This window comes from Rana temporaria, chromosome 5 (assembly GCF_905171775.1).
Source record: "Rana temporaria chromosome 5, aRanTem1.1, whole genome shotgun sequence".
NCBI classification, from domain to species: Eukaryota; Metazoa; Chordata; class Amphibia; order Anura; family Ranidae; genus Rana; species Rana temporaria.
The window spans coordinates 52,417,625-52,439,796 of NC_053493.1; the positions used below are offsets into that span (position 1 = coordinate 52,417,625).

Below are 22,172 nucleotides of genomic sequence, written 5' to 3' on the forward strand. Positions count from 1 at the left end.
CTTATAACTGGGGATGTAGCTGTGTTCAGAATTAAACAATCACATTCAAACTCATGTTAAATAGGAGTCATTACACACCTATAATTTAAAGTACTTCTGATTAAAGTGGAGGTTCACCCTAATAACATGTATATCTGACCAACTCCCTTATAGTCGTAACAAGTACTGTCCGCAATTCGTTTTTTTTTTTATGCTTTACGTACCTTGTAATTAATTTTTTCAATCTACTTCTCCCCGCGGGAGTAGGCGTTTCTATGCCTAGGGGGGAATTGTCATCTGAGAGGTCGCCCAGATGATTGACGTCTGTTCGCCCCGGCAGATAAGGCCCCGCCCCCCGTATTGCGTAGGCGCGCACGAGTTACGGGGCTTCCGAAAAAAGCCGAACATGCGGAGATGTGAGTCGGCTCTATACGGCGCCTGCGCTCTGCATGTTCGGCTTTGTCATCATCAAGTGGAGAAAATATGGCACAACAGTGACATTACCAAGAACTGGACATCCCTCCAAAATTGATGAAAAGATAAGAAAACTGTCAGGGAGGCTGCCAAGAGGCCTACAGCAACATTAACCACTTAACTGGAAGAAGGATTTACCCCCTTAATGACCAGGCCATTTTTTGCTATACGGCACTGCGTTACTTTAACCGACAATTGTGTCGTTGTGTGATGCTGTACCCACAAATAAAAGCTTTCTTTTGGTGGTACCTGATCACCTCTGCAGTTTATTTTTTTGTGCTACAAAAAAAATAAAAAAAAATAAAAAAAGAAGGGGAAGAAAACCAAGACCCCCGTACGTGCGTATCTAGGGGCTCCAGTTCTTGGTTTATTTTCCAAATACTTTGGGAGGGGGCTGCAACATGAGCAGATTTTCTTTAAAGCAGTAGTAAACCGCAAAAAAACACACACACACACACACACACACACACACACACACACCAGAAAACTCCTCCCTGCAAATTAGAACAACAATTGAATCGCATACTAGCACAATATAAAAGGCCTGAAAATGAAACCTCCCAGCAGCACGCTGTCACTGTCTTCCCTCCAGGTTGGCGGGCAGCCGTCGTTTGATTGGCCGTGCCGCGATGATGTCTCTCCCGCGGCATGGCGCTCTATGGACGGCATATCATCTATTAAGAGCGCAGTGCACTTGCGCCAGTGACATCACGGCCGCTAAAGTAAAGGTCTCCTAAACAGTGCACATTTAGGATATATCTGCTGTTCCTACAGGTAAGCCTCATTATAGGCTTACTTGTAGGTATATAAATAATAAAAAAATAAATTAAAAAAATTAATAATAATAATAATAATAATAATAATAATAATAAAAAATAAGCCTTTACCACCACTTTAAAGTGGTTGTTAACCCACTACCATAAAATCCTCCCATCCCCTCTGTACCAAACAAAAAAAAAAAATATTGCCTGTACCTATATCAGAATGGCTCCTGGCAATCACACGACTTCTCAGGCTCTCTCCTCTGCCCGGCTGATCACTCCAGCAAGCGGGGCGGAGCACTCCTGATCAACTATATATATATATATATATATATATATATATATATATATATATATATATATATATATATATATATATATATATATATATATATATATATAAAAAAATAAATAAATAAATAAATAACGGAGGCACATAAACTGACCACGGTGTCAGGGCTCAGCAGTCATGATACAGCGTGGTCAGTTTACAGAGGTGGGGGCTTAGCCAGGCATGATCAGCCTTTTTTTTAGGCGAGTGCTGCCAGGCACAGAAAAAACAAAGCACGGTCCAAATACCAACACCGAAATGGAAGACTATGTCCCTTGGTTCATTTGAACTGACACAGGTCACATTTAGCTGCAGACTACCTTAGTAAGTACCATATACTGAATACATTTTAAATCACAGTTATGCATTTTATACCTGGAAACTCCTGCGCATCCTGTCCTTCTGCGCTGGCGTAACAGTCACTGGGTAGGATCCTGTACAGCCCAGAGAAAAACGTATTTTGTCCATTGAGCCAACACTCACCCTGGAAGCTTCCGACATGTGTGAACCATTAATGGTACTGTTGTAGCTTCTAAAAGCTACCACAGGTCGTTTTTTAGAACTCTTTACCACCCGGGTGGTGGCTGGAGATGCCCAGGACTCATTGGTGATGTTGGCTAGAACACGCCCCCTGCATGCATTGTCTTTATGGTCAAGTTTCATGGTTTCAGCTATGCTGGCATCTTCAAGAGATGAGCCCTCACCAACATTTTGGAACTCAACAGAAAGTTCTTTCATGCTTTTATCCATATCGGAAAGCTCTTTTTCCAGAGATGAACTAGTAGAACGATCAGAACCCCTTTTTGGACTTGAGCTCCAGGCTCCCATGTTCTCAACTTTAGCACCAGGACACTCCTCTGCCTCCTCGCAGTTGTCATCTAGCTCACACATCAAATTCTTGGCTACTGGGTTCACAGAGCACAGCTTCTCCGGAGTCTGCCGAGGAGGTACAAACTCATTTTCCAGATTCTTGCCATTTGCAAAATCTTTTTGGAGGTCACCAAGAAACAGAGCATCAATCTCCATGGTTAAACCTGTGCTGGGGTTAACCTGAAGATCCGATACTTCATATGCTCGTTTATACTGGGAATTATTTTTCTTTTCTATTCCGTCTTGCCCAGGGCTTGTCTCAACCTGTGAAAAACTTCTTTTGTTTGCAGGTCTTTCCACATTTTTGTCTTCAATGTCCTTCAAAGGATCCAGTGAGGAACTAGCAAGCCATGGAGGAAATTCTGGAGATCTTGGCAAATGGCGGAGTCCTTGCTCATTTGCACTTAAGTTCTCCTTTTCGTCTTGTGTGCCAAGATCATAAAGGCATTTTCGGATAAGACCCCTGGCATGTATACCACCGTTAGGAGTTTCTTCAAGTTCACTGGTGTCATCTGGATTGTCAGATTTCTTGTACGTTCTGCGACGAACGATGGGGGAAATAACGTATGCCAAATCTTTAATGCTCTTGGGAACTTTCCCCACGTGGATCTTACTCAATGATTTCTCTGACATACTGTTCTTCGAACGGCTGGAACTTGAGTATGGTGGCCTACATGGATCCTAGAGAACAAAAATAAAAACAAACTGAAAACTTGAGACACATTTTCATTCCGGTTGCTGTAAATTACCAACTGAAAGGGGACATTCATCGAACTAGATAGCATTTAAAACACATCTGGCCTAACTGGCTGATCCATGAACTCTATAGTATTCCTTCCATGGCCAGGCATCGGCAAGGGCTATAGTAGATTCCTAGACAAATGTATGGGTTCTGGTATGCATCAGTCAACGGACTCTATGACTACCCTCCTGTCAACCTAAATGTTCTATGTTTGTAAAAGGACAAATAAATACCCTGTTTTTTTCTTTAAGGGACAAAATCATGATTCCTTTTTTTTTTTTAGAGACTTTAGTATAAATAACAGATATGTCATACTTACCTGCTCCGTGTAGTGGTTTTGCACAAAACAGCCCAAATCCTCCTCTTCGAGTCCCTCTTCAGTTGTTTTCTCCTCCCTCCTGTCGAGCACCCCCACAGCAAGCAGCTTGCTATGGAAACCCACGAGCCAAGCCGCAGCTCTGTGTGTCCATTCATACACAGCTGTGGCCTAGCCCTGCCCCCCTCTCTCTCATTGGCTCACTGAGAGAAGCGGGAGCCAATGGCGCTTCACTGCTGTCTCAGTTAATGAAGGAGAACCCAGAAATCCAGCATGTTGCTGGATTTAGATGGAGCTCAGGTAAGTATTCGGGAGGCTGATGCACAGAGAAGGCTTATCTTATTGCATAGAAAGCATTAAGATAAAAAAACATTCTGCCTTTACAACCACTTTTACTTTACACTTAACAGGTTTTAGATTAACCACCTCAATACAGGGCACTTACACCCCCTTCCTGCCCAGGCCATTTTTCGGCTTTCAGCGCTGTCACATTTTGAATTACAATTGCGCGGTCATGCTACACTAACCACGTGAATATTTTTATTTTATTCACACAAATAGAGCTTTCTTATGGCGATATTTAAATAACTTCTGGATTTCTTTTCCTAACAAAAAAATACAATAAAAATTCCTCCTTAGGTTTCCGTCAGTAAACTTTATAAATAAGTAATTTTTCTACTTCACTGATGAGGCGGCACGAATATGCCGCACTTGTTGGCACTGATATGCATCACTAATGGCCACATACTGCGGTCAATTATGGGCACAGGTTGGTACCGATTGCTGGCACCCAATTGTAATCAGGGCACCTAGACATACCTAGATGTCACCCTGTGAGGAGATGCCGCTAATCGGCTCTCCACAAGGACCGGCAATTACTGTCATCTCCGTGTTTACATGTGACTGGACACAGCCGATCACATGGTTAAGAGAGCCACGGCTCTTTATAGAGATTGGTGTCGCGCCGTGTCCTAGCAACAATGTGCTGCACACATTAGCAGTTATGTCACCAGCCATTTAATGGCTTGACAATTTGTTTGAGATCACAAACAAATGTGACAGTTATTTACAGCATGCTTTCAACGCAACCATTTTTGGGAAACTGTCAAATGGATTCGGATCTGCTTTATTGCTAAGAACATTTCACCAAGTACAGAAAATATTGTTGATCTAGCAAGAAATGCAGGGTCCTTGTCACCGGCTGTGAGCTGAAGTAGAAGTACCATCTTCCTTTTGTAAATTACTAATCTCTACATGTAGCGGGTTTGAACAAAGGCAGACGGGTTTGAAATCCAGCCTGGGTAGCAAGGTAAAGAAAAAATACAGACATCATCTAAGGGCTGGTAAACTGCAATAAATAAAATGGTTGTTTTTTGGTTTAGATAAGCTTTAAGCCCATGCTGGATAATATCCCATACAACATACTTTCTAATAATGCACTCATGCAGTACTGACCTGGTTGGGATTTTCCCATTTTGGACTGCTGCAGTAATCAGACTCAATGCTGGACAAACCCATATGGGACTGGCTGCTGGTACTGGTGGTGCCCAGCCGTGTTTTAAACTTCAGGAGGTTTGGAGTGAGGCACTTAACCGGCATATTAAGGCTGGACATACTGATTTCGGGATCTGTGCAAAAATGCAAAAGATGCAGTTCATCTGCAAAGTGCTTAAAAAAAAAAAAAAAGAAGAACATGCAAACTAAAAACTTTAATGTGTTGTTACTTTCACACAGACATTTTTTTTTAGAAGTAAAAACACTTGAGACCGTGATTTCCTTCCTTTCCTGCCACAAGGCATGGACAATCTGATGCAACGTACACAAGCGGTTTTCCCGTTGAAAAAAATAAAAATAAATAAAGTGTTTTTCCCTGACGGAATTCCACTCAAGCTTGTCTTGCGTACACACCAAATTCCAACCATCAAGAACACGGCGACGTACAACACGACAAGCCGAGAAAAATGAAGTTCAATTCTTCCGAGCAGGTGTGTTTTTTTGCACGTTGAAATTGCATACAGACGAACGGTTTTCCCACTAGGATTTTTTCCTTGAAATGAGATCCTGCTGTCTTTTTTCCCCAGCAGCAGTTTTCCTGTTGGAAAAAGTCAGATGGAGCATACACACGGTCAAGACTCCCGGGCAAAAGCTCTCATCTGACTTTTTCAGACGAGAATTAACGGTGTATGGGGCATCAGCCACTGAAATATGGTCCAAAAAAATAAATAAACGTATTTAAAGCCAAATTCCAGGCTAAAATGCAACTTGAAGAATAGACCACTCCATCCCCACTCATTTTTGTATAATTATTATTTAATAGTTTTGTACCTTTTATGATGTTTTGCAGCTTGACTACCGCCCTACCTCGCTGCGGTGAAGTACGTAACTTCCGCATCAGCTGCCCCCTGCTGCCTTCTGGGACCGGTGTCCCAAAAGACGATGGGACCATTGAGAAAGTGCAGCACGACTCATGAATGCGCAACAAGAAAACGGACTGTGAAGCCTGAAGGTTTTACATATTATTAAAGTGGAGCTATGAGCGAGCGAGCAAAAACATGACAGGTGTGGAGAAAAAAAAAAAAAAAAGCACACACACACACACACACACACACACACACACACCCCACAAAGCGCAAGCGCAAACCTAAGCTCAGCTCTTAAGGATACTCACGTGACAGAAGAAGCTTGCTGGCTTTAGCTGAATTTTCCTTACTATTCATTATAATTGGTGTGGAATTTGTCCGTGAGATTTCATGAAATACTGGGGTCATTGAGGAAATGGACGTCTGCATCTTACTTTGAACTGGAGAGTTCTGATAACCAAACAAAATACATTGTAAACTTTGAAGGTTTGTATTAGGTACATATTTTGTATTATTAAAATAACAAACACATTATAGCCGAGCAATGGTTTTGCACAGAGAGGCCCCGAACCTCCTCTTCTGGGGCCCTCCCACCAGCACTCTTGGCTCCTCCTCTATGTGTGCCCCCATAACAGGCCATTAACTATGTAGTGGAACAGCTGCAGGCTTGATCCCGAGCCAGGCTGTATGCTTCTATTGACATTCACAGCATGGGCCAGCCCCTCTCTCCACTCTCTGGACACAGGATTTGATTGATATCAGGAGCCAAATAGCTCCCACTGTTGCCTCTGTGAGCAGAGAGGACAGAGCCACTGCAGACAGGCACAGTGCTGGATTGAGATAGGGCTCAGCTAAGCTATCTCTCCCAGCTGAACCCCCCCCCCCCCCGCCCTTCTCCAGCAACCACTGGAAGGGCATAATGAAAAGCGGTGACTGGCAGTCACTGCTTTGCACTCCAAGAACTGAGTGATCAGCGGTCATGCGATTGCTCCGTTCATGGTCTTAGAGCGGATGTGGGATGGCATCACACCGATACTGCAGCATAAAGGCAAGGATGTATTTTAAAGGTGATTAAAAAAACAAAAAACAAAGTATGTCTTCCATTTTTAATATGTTATGTTCACCCAAAGATAGCGTACATGTACAGTGTAGTACTTTTGTCCCATCTTAGGTTGGCTGTGAGTTCCGACAGGGCACCCCTCCTCCCTCCATGGCTGTCCGACACCACCAACTCTGTCTCCATCACCAAGTCTCATGCAGCAACTAATACTCAGATATCATGTCACTGTAGTCAGGTGGTGAAAGAGAAAGAAGTTGATTGGTTGCAGAGGGTTACTAATTTTTGCTCACAATCATAAACGTAAGAAGGCTATACAAGGTGATCCAGTCAAACTATTCCATAGTTATGCCAACTTAACATGTATCAAGGTACCGTGGGCTTCAAGGAAAGCTACGGAGCAGAATAAGTGTACAGTAGTATTACCAGCCATGTTATCCTATGTAACAGAGGTGTGTGCGAGACAATACCAGCTGAGCAGAATTACAAAAATCATTGATTGGTTAAAAAAAAAAAAAAAAAAAGTATATAAAAATCCTGACTGTATTTAGCCACTGGGCTGAAGTTCCACTTTATATGACCAGCTTGAATAACGAAAATTGTACAAACGACCAACAAGCAAAGCTGAGATACCAAACATGCTTTTGGGCCGGTTCACACAGGCGTGACTCGGACAACTTTGCCGCCTGACAAGTCACGCTCTGTTCTGTACAATGGAACTGTTCTAATAGGAGTGACTCAAGTCGCTGCGGCTTAGAAAAAAGGTTCCTGTACTACTTTGGGATGACTTACATTGACTTCAATGCAGAAGTAATCGCCTTGCCGAGTCGCGCTGCCCCAGTTTGAACCGACTATTAAGATATTTGTTTAAAAAAAATAAAATAAACATATACTTACAAATCCCAAGGAACTAATAAGAGAGAGAACTTGTCCCGGGGTGCGGAAATAGTCTTCCTTGGGTTTCGCCATTGAAGGTGTTGTTAAAATATCAAACATGTTGATCTCTTAAAATAGAAATGTAAAAGCACCATACAATTAATGGTCAAAAAAACAAACTATTAAGACTTAACAGAGGAAATAATTGCACTCACTGGGGGTTTTAAAGAACTCAATTATTCCCACCATCGTTGACCATTTTTATTTAAATTTTTCCTTAGTGTGAACTGGCTGCACTAAAAACACAAAAACCACCCCCACACGTATTTGAGTTTCTCTTGTTTGGGCCAAGCTGGCTGAAATTAACTTTTCCCATTACAGTATGATGTGGTCATTGCATTTTGTTGAGGCAGCAGTACAGGCAAGTTCCCCATCGGCATCGTAGAATTAGGCCCGGGTCACACAAGGAACGACATTTGTGTACAATTTGGACCCACTGCAAGGTTGTCTTCTCGGTCACGATTACAGACAGACAACGGTAAAAGCTGGCAGTGCGGAGAATGGTCTACGTGGACAGCTTTACCCCGGATGCCTGAATACTTAGATGTGCCTCTTTTAATCATCAACCATGCGAGTTGCTAAATGTTGTACCTTCATTAAATGTAACTATATTGCTACACTTGGGCCGCGTACACACGGTCGGTCAAAACCGATGGAAACGGACTGAAGGACCGTTTCATCGGTCCAAACCGATGGTGTGTGGGCCCCATCGGTCAGTTATCCTTCGGTCAAAAATTTTAGAACTTGCTTTAAAATTGAACTGATGGACGCCTAACCGATAGGTCAAAAGTATGCAAAAGCATTGGTTATAAGCCAGCGCATGCTCAGAATCAAGTCGACGCATGCTTGGAAGCATTGAACTTCATTTTTCTCAGCACGTTGTTGTGTTTTACGTCACCACGTTGGACTCGATCGTTTTAACTGATGGTGTGTAGGCACATCAGACCATCAGTCAGCTTCATCGGTTAACCGATGAGAACGGTCCTTCGGACCATTCTCATCGGATGGACTGATTGTGTGTACAGGGCTTCTCTTCTATACTCTGTAGCTTCTGCTGGATTTTACTTCTAATCCCCTAGTGGACATTTTATGGTTACACAACCTATCACATTGCTATAATCTTTTTATATGGACTATAAACTGAAGGACTTATAAATAAATGGTCGTGGAACGAATCATTTGAGTCTCCATTATTTCTTATGGGAAAATTTGCTTTGATATAAGAATGCTGTGGATTACAAGCATGTTTCTGGAATGAATTATGCTTGCAAACCAAGGTTTTACTGTACAATAAAGCCAAAATATATTATATATAAAAAAAGTTTCAACTAGCTACAGACATCAGATCATGCAAAAGACAGTGATCAAGTTCAGAAAGTCCTTGCCATAAAAAAGCATGGCTGGAAAGTTGTTCCTAGTGAAATACCTGCCAGTCTGTAAAAAGCCAAATGTGGCAATAGATTTAAGGAGTGTGGACAGACATTTCAGCATAATTCGACTACATAAAATGTTTTTTTTTCCTCACACCCACAACTCCAAGACAGCAGACCCAGATTAGAAACAATCTCAGCTCTATGACTGAAATAAGGAGAATAAAAATGGACAGATGAGGTCAGGAATTGCCTTTTGCAAAGCAGACAAACCAACATGAGAAGGTCAACAAGCCATGTAGTGGATTTGGTTGTGTACATACAAAGGTCTTTTCAGGCAAACAATAAATCCATTCTTACCTCGCTTCAGAGAGACTTTGGAGAGGCCGAAGTCTGTTAGTTTAATGTGACCTTTGTTGGAAATGAGCATATTATCGGGTTTCAGATCCCTGTGTGAGAAAACACATGACGGAGTCGTAAAATTTTTTTTTTTTTTTTTTTTGTAAAAAGGTAGGTCTACACATTAAAATGTAAATTCTTCAAGAAGACCGGCTTTGAGTGGAGGAAGAACTGTATGTGGTGTAAACTATTGTGTAGATTTAGAAAGACAAAAAACAAATAAAAAATCCTTAGCCAGGTAAAAATAAAATATGGCAATAACACCTACAGAATAGGTCAGTATATGTTGTATGGCTATTCTTAGCTGCTATGTTTGCAAAGCAAAAAAATAAAATAAAAATACAAACAGAACAGAGGCTCTGCTGAAAGTAATGCAAAAAAACACATACACCTTCTGTATCCAGATGCCAACTGCTCCATGTACATTTACTGTGGCAGGGCGGCCACTCCAAGCAGAATCATGTACAAGATTCTGCACTTTTGGATCTGGGGCGTGAACACGCACCTCCAACGACCCGCTCCTGCTGTGATTGGACACAGCAGGAGCCAATCAGCGGGTCCGGTGGACGCGATGTCTGCCGGGACCTGCCGATCGTTCATGACACAGGCAGAATGGCGATTTACCTATGTAAACAAGGCAGATCACCGTTCCGTGAGAAGAGAAGGTAGAGATCCTGTGTTTCTGCTAAACAGGAACATGGATCTCTGCCTTCCCACAGTACAAGCACAGTTAGAAATCACTCCCTATGACAGTGATGGTGAACCATGGCACCCCAGATGTTTTGGAAATATATTTCCCATAATGCTCATGCACTCTGCAGTGTAGTGGAGCATCATGGGAAATGTAGTACCAAAACATCAGGGGTTCCAAGGTTTGCCATCACTGCCCTCAGAACAGTCAACCCTTTGATCGCCCCTGGTGTCAACCCCTTCCTTGCCAGTATCATTGCGACAGTGCATTGCGACAGTGCATTGCGACAGATCACTGTATTAGTGTCACTGGTTCCCAAAAAGCGTCAGTTAGGCGTCCGATTTGTCCGCCACCATATAGTCCCACTATAAGTCGCTGATCGCCGCCATTACTAGTAAAAAATAAATATTCCAAAAAAAAAACCATAGGTTAGTAGACACTATAACTTTTGCGCAAACCAATCAGCATATGCTTATTGGAATACATTTTTTTTTTTATATAACCAAAAATATGTAGAATACATATTGGCCTAAATTTATGAAGAAATTTGATTTTTTGGGGGATTTTTTTAATATTGGGTATAACAGAAAGTAAAGTTGGTGGTAATTTTTTTGGGTACAGTGTCGCACGAGCAATTGTCACATAAAGTAACAGTGCCGTGATCCGAACGGGTCGACCTGTTAGGCACACAACGCGATCCGCGGAGCTCTCCGCTGCCTCGGCCTTAGGAAAGGCCGCAGGTTCGGCCTAGCTCCGGAGCGGTCGGCCATCTTGGTACACCCGGCGGCTGACTAGGTGTGCGCTGACGTCATCACCCCTGCCTCAACTGCTCGTGGATCTTCTAGCCGGCTTCTATTCTGCAAGAGCGTGACAAAATTACAGTGAGTTTTGGCCATGTTGGACTGAATATTACAGTGATGAGTGGGGGAGATGACGTGGATAATACTACAGTGATGAGTGGGGGAGATGACGTGGATAATACTACAGTGATGAGTGGGGGAGATGTCTGTGGATATTACAGTGGGGGGGTGGGTGTATATTACAGTGGGGAGATTTTTTTTTTTTGCCGATCCGAAAAATGATATGACCCGTGACTCCTGATGCGAGGAACGATCCGAACCGTGAATTTTTTGATCCGTTGCACCCCTAGAAGTGGGCATTTGTTACATAACATGCCATGCCATATTTTTACAGTGACACCATCATGTGAGATTAATGGAGGCTGCCAATATAGAACTCAAGAGGACCTAATTAAATGGTCCATTCATCCCTATGGACCGGTGGGTGTAAACAGACTTGTGCCCATTTACACCCACCTACCTCCAAACCTAACCCACTAAAAACAAAATGGTTTAGGCAGATTGGAGGTAGTCAGCTATAAATGCACAGCAGTCAGTTTACTCCTGGCCACCCATAGAGTAGATAGATCCCCCTGCTGATCAAGACGTACGTCCTTGTGAAAGGGGCCTACAATTTGAGGCTTTGATATCGCTGCTGACCTGGAATAACCACAGAAATAAGTTGTTCCAACACTCATTTACAGTAGAGATAAAACTGCAATAAAACATTGCACATAAGTATAATAGCCCATCTCAGGTGGGAACGGTGACCCACTTCACCAGGAGTATGGCTTCAGGCCTTGCTGCCATCCAGGACTGGGGGGTGTCCTTGACATCTATAATAAATGGAAAGAGGGTGTACCAGCCTAGTGCATTATCCCACATAAGTTTATCCAAAAAAAAAAAAAAACTCACAAGCATGTGATAAAAATGTGCTTAGATTAGCCACTCTTCTGTAGCTGAATATTCTTGGAATCAACAGTCTCCAACCCATAGGGGGACCACACAGGGGCTGGCTGACCCATTTCAGAGGATTGTCCTTCTCCAGAGCCTCTGAGGAAGGACAATCCTTGCGTGGTCCACCTACGGTCTGGAGACTTGATTCCCAGAATATCAAGCTACGCAAGAGTGGCTAGTTTATGCGCCTTTTTATCTCGTGTTTGTGAGTAGTTTTTATTTAATGTAAACTAATGTGGCATAATAAACTAGGCTGGTGTGCCCTCTTTTTCCATTACTCATTTAAAGCAAGTAGGTCACAGCCAGGTATACAGAATTTTCAGATGCAAAAAAGATCTTAAACCTTTTCTGTCCAAAATAGAACAATGAGAATTTATAATCAATACGATATTCTTTTTAATTAAAGCTATTCACCTGTGGATTATTCCATGCCTGTGCAGGTAATCTAGAGCCAGGGCCACCTCGGAGATGTATTTCATGGCCATGTCCTCATCAAAGTAACCATAGATGTGCAGAAGGGACTTCACATCTCCACCGATCAGATATTCCATGACCTGACAAAAAAAAAAAAAAGGGAAGACACTACTGTTATGAATATACAAAACTGGGACAAGTTCAAATGTGTCATATTTATCAATGTCACTGATAGAACTCAATGATCTCTGCTTTCCATTCACACATTGTAAAGCAACACAAGTAAAAACATGAATTGTGGTGTGCTGCGTCCTGGTCATTGTGTGGCCCCTATGATATAAACGGTTTAGTCCAGGATTGAATGTGCCAAGGACATGCACAATGTTCAATAATCAATGCTATGAAAATGATAGAGATGGCTTTAGAAGATAAAGATTTGTACCGTGGAAATTTAAAAGCATGGTAAAAATTCCCATTCTTAAAGAGGAACTTCAGGGTCCCTTCACCCGTGTACAAAAACTGTAGCTGCTGACTTACCAGTGCCTGGGGTCCAGCATAGACTTCCTGCAGCCAGTTCTTCTTACCACTGCAGGTGCCCGGCAACGCCATCTTGGATAGTGGAGCCGGCTGTGGATTCTTGAGGAACCACAGCCGGCTCCCTGCTCGTGCGGTGCTCTGTGAATGGTCCTGCAGCCTCTGTAGTGTAAAACCCCCACCTCTAATGTAGGGAGCGCTTGCCAGATATTGTGGACCTTCCATCTCTAGAAAGGTCACCAGAGGGGTCCTTCAGATGTCAGCATTGATCTGCTCCTATAGGCAATGTACCACTAGTTAAAGAATAAAATGACACTTGCCAGAAATGTACACCATCTCGCCGTCATACAACTCAAACACTTCTGGAGTCAGTAGGGATGGCGTCAGAAGCGCACTACCACGCCGTCATAAATTAAGTCTTCTGGGTACGGTGCTACGTGCCGATGTCAACCCTACCGACGCCAAAAGTGCGAGTTTGCGTCGTATGCTGGCGAAATAGCGTACACATTTCTCGAGTTTTATCTACATACGTATGCAAGTGTAATTTTATTCTTTAAATAATCAACCCCAAGATCTTATGCATTTCCTCTTTCTATACTCCTGTTCAAGGCTCATGTTGAACATTATTGGAAGAGAACTGGTGGTATATTCCCTATAGGAGCAGATCAATATCAACATATGGAGGACCCATCTGCAGGGCCATCTTTTCCATTGGGCACGCTGGGCAGTTGCCCGGGGGCCCCGCTTGCCTGGGGGGCCCCACCGGCTGCCCAGCAACCCCAGTAAAAAATTGTGGAGAGTGACGGGTTAGCGGAAATCACAGAGAAGATCTGGTCCTCCACGAGTGCGGGGGGGTTGCTGATGTTAGGGGGGAGTGAATGCAAAAATGTAAAGGGGCACTGATATAAAGGTTCCCCCTCCTATATTAGTGTCCCCCCTTACCTTGGTGTATTTACTCTACGGAAGGTGGTCTCTGGTCACCAGAGTGCCCCCCACATCAGAGTTCCCCTTTACATCAGAGTCTGCAGGATTCCCCCTTACAATGCAAGGGGGAACTCAGTCTGTGGACCCTGATGTAAGTGGGAAAGAGAAAGCAGTGGACTCTGATATAAGGTGGTCTCTGGTCACCAGAGCCCCCCTCCACATCAGAGTTCCCCCCTTAGATCATGATCTGCAGCGTTCCCCTTTACATAAGAGTTCCCTTTCACTGTAAGGGGGAATCCTGCAGACTCTGATGTAAGAGGAAACATTTTTTTTTTTTGCTAATAGCACTAGCTATATGTTTATAGTTTAAATACTGACATTTGCATTGTTCGGCGCTGAAAACTGTAATTTTAGGTACTTTTTTTGCAGTGGCAGTAAAAAATGTGGTTCTGCCAGTAAATTTTATGATTTTTGTCAGTAAATTCTCGTGCGTGATTGTGTAGACAGGGCCCCAGTGCACTGTATTGCCCGGGGGCCTATAATGCTCTTAAGATGACACTGCCCATCTGCTGACTTTGATCATTGCCTATGTCCCCTTTCTAGAGATAGAAGGTACGCAATATATGGTAAGCTCTTTCTGCATTAGAGGTGGAGGTTTCACACTACAGGAGATGGATTGCTGTTGGTTTTGGATTGCTTGGAACAAACTTTTAATGAAGAGTTTTTTCATTCGCTTTACTTGTATTCACATGGTCTTTATATCTGTCACCGATTTTCATGTTCTATATGGTATAAGCACAGCTCCGATTTTGTTTTAATATTGTATCTACTATGTTTATATCACATGGTTCAGTTGCTGTTCAGGGTGAGGTTTTACACAACAGTTTTGGTTCAACATTTTCCTGTTTCTCCTTAGTAAGCTTTCCACCATCTTCTGAGCCGTGGAAAGTAATTTAGAACAGCTTACTGAACACCTTACTGAGGAAGAACAGGAAGTGAGAAATCCAAACAAAGAAAAAAAACATTTAGAAGGGAAATCGAAGGAAAAGTTAAGTGAACCAACAATGCACTAGCTTAAAGTAACCTATTAAGAAAATAAAAAATGAACCTTTACAACCCCTTTAAGTCTGATGTGTAGGAGCTCAGACAGCACTTACCAGATAGATGTTGTTGGCCGACTGAAGAGAGTAGTACAAATGGACAATAAAAGGACTTTTGCTCAGAGCGAGAGCGTCCCTTTCCGCTTGGATCTGATGAACCATATTCTTATTAATCATGTCTGCCTTCTTCACCACCTAAAGAAAATATAGCAACAGGATTTAAACCAACATGTAAAATTATACCATGCTGAAAGAAGCACTGTTAACTGATACATTTGCAGTAGCACTTGTTCTGTTGAAACAAAAAAACAGACTTACTGGCAGGATCACCAGGTGATAAAAGTAGAAATGCACGATACCTGTTTAAGAGTGAGTACCGATACTTGTCTTCAAGTACTTGCTCATACCAATGACTAATACAGTGCAGTGCGATTTGAGCCCAAACAAAAATTAAATGGGCTCAAAACTAGGGCTGGGGTAAACAAAACAAGAAAAAAAAAAAAAAAAGGACCAGGACAGGCGCTGACACCACACTGGCCCTGAGGAGGTGCGGGCAGGAGTTTTTAGGCGAGGCTTCGGCCTAGTCCGCAAGGCCGAGGCCTCACCTAAAATCTCCTGCCTGCAGCTCCTCAGGACCGGCACGGAGTCCATAAAAAAAAAAAAAAAAAACCCACACACACCAACAGCTCGATTTGAATCGTGAATCAGTGTGTAAGAGGAGAAAAAAATAAATAAAATCGCCCAGCTCTACTCAAAACGCACTGCAAAAAAATCGCATGTGATTTTAACAGGAATGAGGTGCGATTCCTGACCAAATCACATGCAGTTTCCTGCACCGCTCATGTGTGAACCCAGGCTTGTTATAGTGACATTAGCCTGGGTTCACACAGGAGCAGTGCAGTAAACTGCATGCAATTCGGACAGGAATCGCACCGCAAATCAAATGAATGGGCTCAAATCGCACCGCAAAGCGATCAGTTTTAGGTATCTGAGCATTTGCAGGAGTTAGAATTCTTGCACAAATGCTTAGTATCGGTGCAACCCTAAAAGAAGGATTAAAAAGAAAACTAATGTAGCCATCACATCCAAGGCCCCTTTCACATGGGCTTGTCCGTTTGACGGACCATGCTTGCTCAGCGGGGGATAAATCCACTGACCCCTGGCGACAGATCTGTCTCCACTCACTATGCTGAGACGTACCTGTCAGTGTCCCGCTCTCCTCTATGGGGGAATCGGATGAAAACGGACCTGCCTGTCCATTTTCAATACCGTTTACATATGCCGGCGCTACTCACGTATGTGTTCGCTTCTGCGCGCAAGCTCGTCGGGACGGGGGCGTTTTCTGGCTCCTAACTTTTTTTAGCTGGCTCCTAGATTCCAAGCAAATTTGTCAAACCCTGCTTATACAGTGTAGCCTATCACGGGGCATCGGATACAGTGTGGGGGTCAGCCCGTCACAGAACATCGGATGCAGTGTAAGGGGGGGGGGGGGGGGGGGGGGGGGGGGGGGGTCAGCCCGTCACGGGGCATCGGATACAGTGTAGGGGGGGGTCAGCCCGTCACGGGGCATCAAATACAGTGTAGGGGGGGGGTCAGCCCGTCACGGGGCATCAAATACAGTGTAGGGAGGGGGGGGGGGGGGGGTCAGCCCGTCACGGGGCATCAAATACAGTGTAGGGGGGGGGGGGTCAGCCCGTCACGGGGCATCAAATACAGTGTAGGGGGGGGGGGGGGGGGTCAGCCCGTCACGGGGCATCGGATGCAGTGTAGGGGGGTCAGCCCGTCACGGGGCATCGGATGCAGTGTAGGGGGGGTCAGCCCGTCACAGGGCATCGGATGCAGTGTAGGGGGGTCAGCCCGTCACAGGGCATCGGATGCAGTGTAGGGGGGTCAGCCCGTCACAGGGCATCGGATGCAGTGTAGGGGGGTCAGCCCGTCACGGGGCATCGGATGCAGTGTAGGGGGGTCAGCCCGTCACGGGGCATCGGATGCAGTGTAGGGGGGGTCAGCCCGTCACGGGGCATCGGATGCAGTGTAGGGGGGGTCAGCCCGTCACGGGGCATCGGATGCAGTGTAGGGGGGTCAGCCCGTCACGGGGCATCGGATGCAGTGTAGGGGGGTCAGCCCGTCACAGGGCATCGGATGCAGTGTAGGGGGGTCAGCCCGTCACGGGGCATCGGATGCAGTGTAGGGGGGGGTCAGCCCGTCACGGGGCATCGGATGCAGTGTAGGGGGGTCAGCCCGTCACGGGGCATCGGATGCAGTGTAGGGGGGGTCAGCCCGTCACGGGGCATCGGATGCAGTGTAGGGGGGTCAGCCCGTCACGGGGCATCGGATGCAGTGTAGGGGGGGGGGGGGGGTCAGCCCGTCATGGGGCATAGGAGGCAGTCTAGGGGGTCAGCCTATCGCAGGTAGTCTAGGGGGTCAGCCTATCGCAGGTAGTCTAGGGGGTCAGCCTATCGCAGGTAGTCTAGGGGGTCAGCCTATCGCAGGTAGTCTAGGGGGTCAGCCTATCGCAGGTAGTCTAGGGGGTCAGCCTATCGCAGGTAGTCTAGGGGGTCAGCCTATCGCAGGTAGTCTAGGGGGTCAGCCTATCGCAGGCAGTCTAGGGGGTCAGCCTATCACAGGCAGTCTAGGGGGTCAGCCTATCACAGGCAGTCTAGGGGGTCAGCCTATCACAGGCAGTCTAGGGGGTCAGCCTATCACAGGCAGTGTACAGTTCTGCAGCCCCCGGACCCACCTTGACAGCGAACAGCCTGTTGTTGTTCTTCCTGCGGCCCAGATACACCTTCCCAAAGGCGCCCCGGCTGATGGGCTTCACTATGTTAAAATCCTCTATGGAAGGCGGTTGCGGCACAGGGAACCTCTTGTCCCCGCACAGGGACCTGTCCCCCTTCTCCGCCGTGTCCGCTTCCCCGACCCCCATCCTGCCCCGAACTCCCTGTGTGTCCGCACTCCGCCGCTCCAGTTTAAATTCGAGCCACACCTCTGTGCGGCGTCATTCGCTATTCCCACCAATGGGGTGTGCTTCACAAGACAAGACATGACGGCAGGATGCAGAGAGATTATTCGTGGAAGCATCTGAAGCCACGCCCACTGAGCGCTCTTACTGCGGCCATCTTGCTTTTGGGCAAAACATGCTCGTGCATGTTTGTGAGAGCAGGAGTACAACGTTTTACTGTAATTCCAAAGCTCTGTATTTTTTTTTAATATAAGTTAAACTGTACTTAGGAATAACTGTGTGTGCATATATGTGTGTCTATATATATTTTATTATTATTTTTTGCAACATGAAAGTAAATAATGCAATTTGGGTTACCACCTGTTCGGGACTCACCCAGACAGTTTGGGTGATCTGCCGATATGGTTCCGGCTAACAAGATGGTTCCTGTAAGGACTACTCAGGCGCAATCCTTGCCGACGGAAATCTCCGAACCTCGGCCGGCATCCAGGGTGACGTGGAATTTGAGGAAAGTGGCCAGTCGGCCTCACGTCCTCGCTTCGCTCGCTCGGCCTCCTGGCTCTTTTTTTTAACATCCTCCAATCCATGGGGATGTTAAGAAATGGAGCCTGGATGCCGGCCGAGGTTCAGAGATTTCCGTCTGCAAGGATTGCGCCTGCGCAGTCCTTACAGGAACCATCTCGATAGGGGAACCTTAACGACAAGTCACCGACACTAACAGTTCCCCCACGCCTCTACACACACAGATCTGCACCTCTTCTCCCCAGCATACCCCTCTGTGTCTGCACACACTTCAATCCCCGGCGCTGTGCCTAAGAAAAGGAAAGTTGGGGCCGGAAATTTAAAGTCCGGCAGCCCCAGATACATCTGGATGAGAGGTGCTGACTGCCAAGGGTGAGTGAGCTCACCATCCATCCATCCCTGTCTGTGACTGAAGTCTCCCCCCTTCTCTCTCCTGCCTCTGAGTGAGTACACTAAGGTAAATCAGGGTTCTCAGAGCACCCCTTACATCAGAGTTCCCCCCTTACATCAGAGTCCCCAGAGTTCTCCCTTACTTTAGAGTCTGCAGAGTCCCCCCTTACAGTGAAAGGGGAACTCTGTGAATTCAGATGTAAAGGGGGAACTCTGTAGACTCTGATGTAAAGGGGGGGACTCTGTAGACTCTGATGTAAAGGGGGGGACTCTGTAGACTCTGATGTAAAGGGGGGGGACTCTGTAGACTCTGATGTAAAGGGGGGACTCTTCATATGATTAGAAATGTTATTTTATAGCAAAATATATGTATAGTTTATACTATAAAACAAAAAATTGTTGTATGCCATTAAAGTGTTTGGGTTTGACTTGAAGAAAAGGTGGCAACCCTACCTCTGAGTGAGTACACTAAGGTAAATCAGGGTTCTCAGAGCACTCCTTTCATCAGAGTTCCCCTTTACACCAGAGGCCACAGTGTTCCCCCTTACATCAGAGTCCTCTCTATCAGTTTTGCAAGTAACAGCGTTTAAATAAATGCCGTTACGTAACGATTGGCCTCCTGCGGGTAACTAGTAATCTACCTGATTACTTTTACCCTCTTGGCAACGCCGTTCCCACTACATGGGCGGCGTTACCGAGATTACCGATACTGAGCATTTGCGGGAGTACTTGTACTCCCACAAATGCCCCCGATGCCAGATCCTAAACTACCCCCCGCCGCCGCCACATACCGCAACGCCGCCGCCTAGTTAATCAGCGTGCAGGGAACATTACAGCTTTCATTTGATTAGCTGTCTGTTCCCCCGCCGCGCCGCGCATAGACACTCCCCCTTGCTTGGGATTGGACGGGTGATCTGTCTATCAAAGTGCAGATCACCCGTCCAATCCCGAGCAAGGGGGAGTGTCTATACGCGGCGGGGAACACACAGCTATTCAAATGAAAGCTGTAATGTTCCCCGCACGCTGATTAACTAGGCGGCGGCATCTAGGTATGTGGGGGACATGGCTCCATATGATGTGGGGGACATGGCTGTATTTGGGGACACATTTAAAAAAAAGTATCAGTATTCTTTTTTTTATTTTTATTTTTTTGAATGTGGTCCACCTTTAAAATCCTTTCTAGATTTCTAGGTTTGGTATAGATTTTAAAAAAACATGCCCTGCAGTAGAAAAGTCACACAAAGAAAAAAAAGGCATATGATTAACCGTAATTGCATTGTAGAATATAAAAAAAAAATCTCAGTTACTTTGCCGAGTAACTAGTTACTTTGCCAATAAAGTAACTGAGTCACTAACTCACTTACTTTTTCGGACAAGTAACTTGTAACTAATTACTTTTTAAAAGGAAGATGAGCAACACTGCTCTCTATACACCAGAGTCTCCCGAGTTCTCCCTTACATCAGAGTCTGCAGAGCCCCCCCTTACAGTGAAAGGGAAATCAGATTAATTCATATGATTAGAAAGATCTATGCATAGTTCTAACATCTATGCATACTATGAAAATAAATTGCTGTGCGACGCTGAAGTGTTCGGATTTGACTTGAAGAAAGGGTGGCAACCCTAGCTGCAATAGTTTTATTCTTTAACGCACCGCTGCCTGTATATTTACGTTGGCAGAATGGCACGGACAGGCATAGGTACGTACAGGTACGTCCCCTTTAAAATGCCGCCATGTGGTCGCGTGCGCACGGCCGGCGGCGCACTTGCGACCCTGACGCCTTTTCCTTGAGTCTGACTGCGTGTCCCGCAGCCTCGATCACCGCAGGGATACCCGCGATCGTCTCACGGAGAGATAGAGCAAGGAGGTGCTTATGTAAACAAGCATCTCCCCACTCTGCCTAGTGACAATGACAGTGATCACCACTTCCTGTAATCTGTCTTGTCACACACAGCCCATCCCCCCTACAGTTAGAAGCACTCATCAGCGCACACTTAACCCCTACAGCACCACCTAGTGGTCAACCCCTTCACTGCCAGTGTCATTTTCACAGTAATCAGTGCATTTTAATAGCACTGATGGCTGTAAAAATGAAAATGGTCCCAAAAATCTGTCAAAAGTGTCTGAAGTGTCCGCCATAATGTCGCAGTCACAATAAAAATCGCTGATCACCGCCATTACTAGTAAAAAAAAATATATATTAATAAAAATGCCATAAAACTATGCTCTATTTTGTAGAAGCTATAACTTTTGCGCAAACCGATCAATAAACGCTTATTTTACCAAAAATATATAGAAGAATACGTATCGGCCTACACTGAGGAATGTTTTTTTATATATCTTTTTGGGGGATATTTATTATAGCAAAAAGTAAAAAATATTGTTTTTTTTTTTCAAAATTGTCGCTCTATTTTTGCTTATAGCGCAAAAAATAAAAACCGCAGAGGTGATCAAATACCACCAAAAGAAAGCTCTATTTGTGGGAAAAAAAGGATGTCAATTTTGTTTGGGAGCCACGTCGCACGACCGCGCAATTGTCAGTTAAAGCGACGCAGTGCCGAATCGCAAAAAGTGGCCCGGTCTTTGACCAGCAAAATTGTCCGGGCTAAAGTGGTTAAAGAGGAACTGCAGTCTTCTCACATCATTTGTAATAAAAACATATTTGCCATTCTGAAGCTTCCCTCCAACCACTTTGCATATTATTTTATATATAATGTGATTCTGTACTTGCCAAATATGCTGCAGAAATCTCCCCCCACCTAGTCTGGCTGCAGCCATTTTAACTGTGGGCAGCTGAAGCTGATTGGCAAAATCCCGCTGCAGCCTGTGACAGCCCTGGTTAGCACATGTGTGCACCCAGGACAGACCGGATCACAGATCACATGTTCGCCCGATTCTCTTATAGTGTGTACGAGGCTTTTAGATGCCTGGAGGCTAGAGACATGATTAAAGGGGTTGTAAAGGTTCGTTTTTATTTTCTAAATAGGTTCCTTTAAGCTAGTGCATTGTTGGTTCATTTACCTTTTCCTTCAATTTCCCTTCTAAATGTTTTTTTTCTTTGCCTGAAGTTCTCACTTCCTGTTCCTTCTCAGTAAGCTTGCCCCCATCAGCCGAGCCGTTCTGGCTGGGGGTTAGTCAGCATGCTCGCCCCCTCTCTTGGGACTACATCCCTGCGGTGTTCACAGAGTCTCCCCGCAGGGATGTAATTCCAAGGGAGGGGGCTGTTCTGGCTGACTAACCCCCAG

General features: G+C 45.1%; 1 protein-coding gene across 2 annotated transcripts in view; it reads right to left on the bottom strand.

Moving 5' to 3' along the window:
- MASTL (microtubule associated serine/threonine kinase like) overlaps positions 1 to 18,017 on the bottom strand; it is a 31,277-nt gene extending 13,260 nt beyond the window's left edge. Inside the window, exons 1-8 of one of the 2 annotated variants that reach the window (XM_040352576.1) lie at positions 17,795 to 18,017; positions 15,112 to 15,249; positions 12,497 to 12,636; positions 9,557 to 9,645; positions 7,788 to 7,894; positions 6,142 to 6,283; positions 4,929 to 5,101; positions 1,921 to 3,096 (exon numbers count right to left, since the gene is read on the bottom strand). In XM_040352576.1, the coding sequence (XP_040208510.1) occupies positions 1,921 to 3,096; positions 4,929 to 5,101; positions 6,142 to 6,283; positions 7,788 to 7,894; positions 9,557 to 9,645; positions 12,497 to 12,636; positions 15,112 to 15,249; positions 17,795 to 17,980 (2,151 nt within the window). In that variant the 5' untranslated portion in view covers positions 17,981 to 18,017. The remainder of the gene's footprint in view (positions 1 to 1,920; positions 3,097 to 4,928; positions 5,102 to 6,141; positions 6,284 to 7,787; positions 7,895 to 9,556; positions 9,646 to 12,496; positions 12,637 to 15,111; positions 15,250 to 17,794) is intronic. The other variant, XM_040352577.1, reaches the window with a different exon arrangement.
- Positions 18,018 to 22,172: the final 4,155 nt, after the last annotated feature.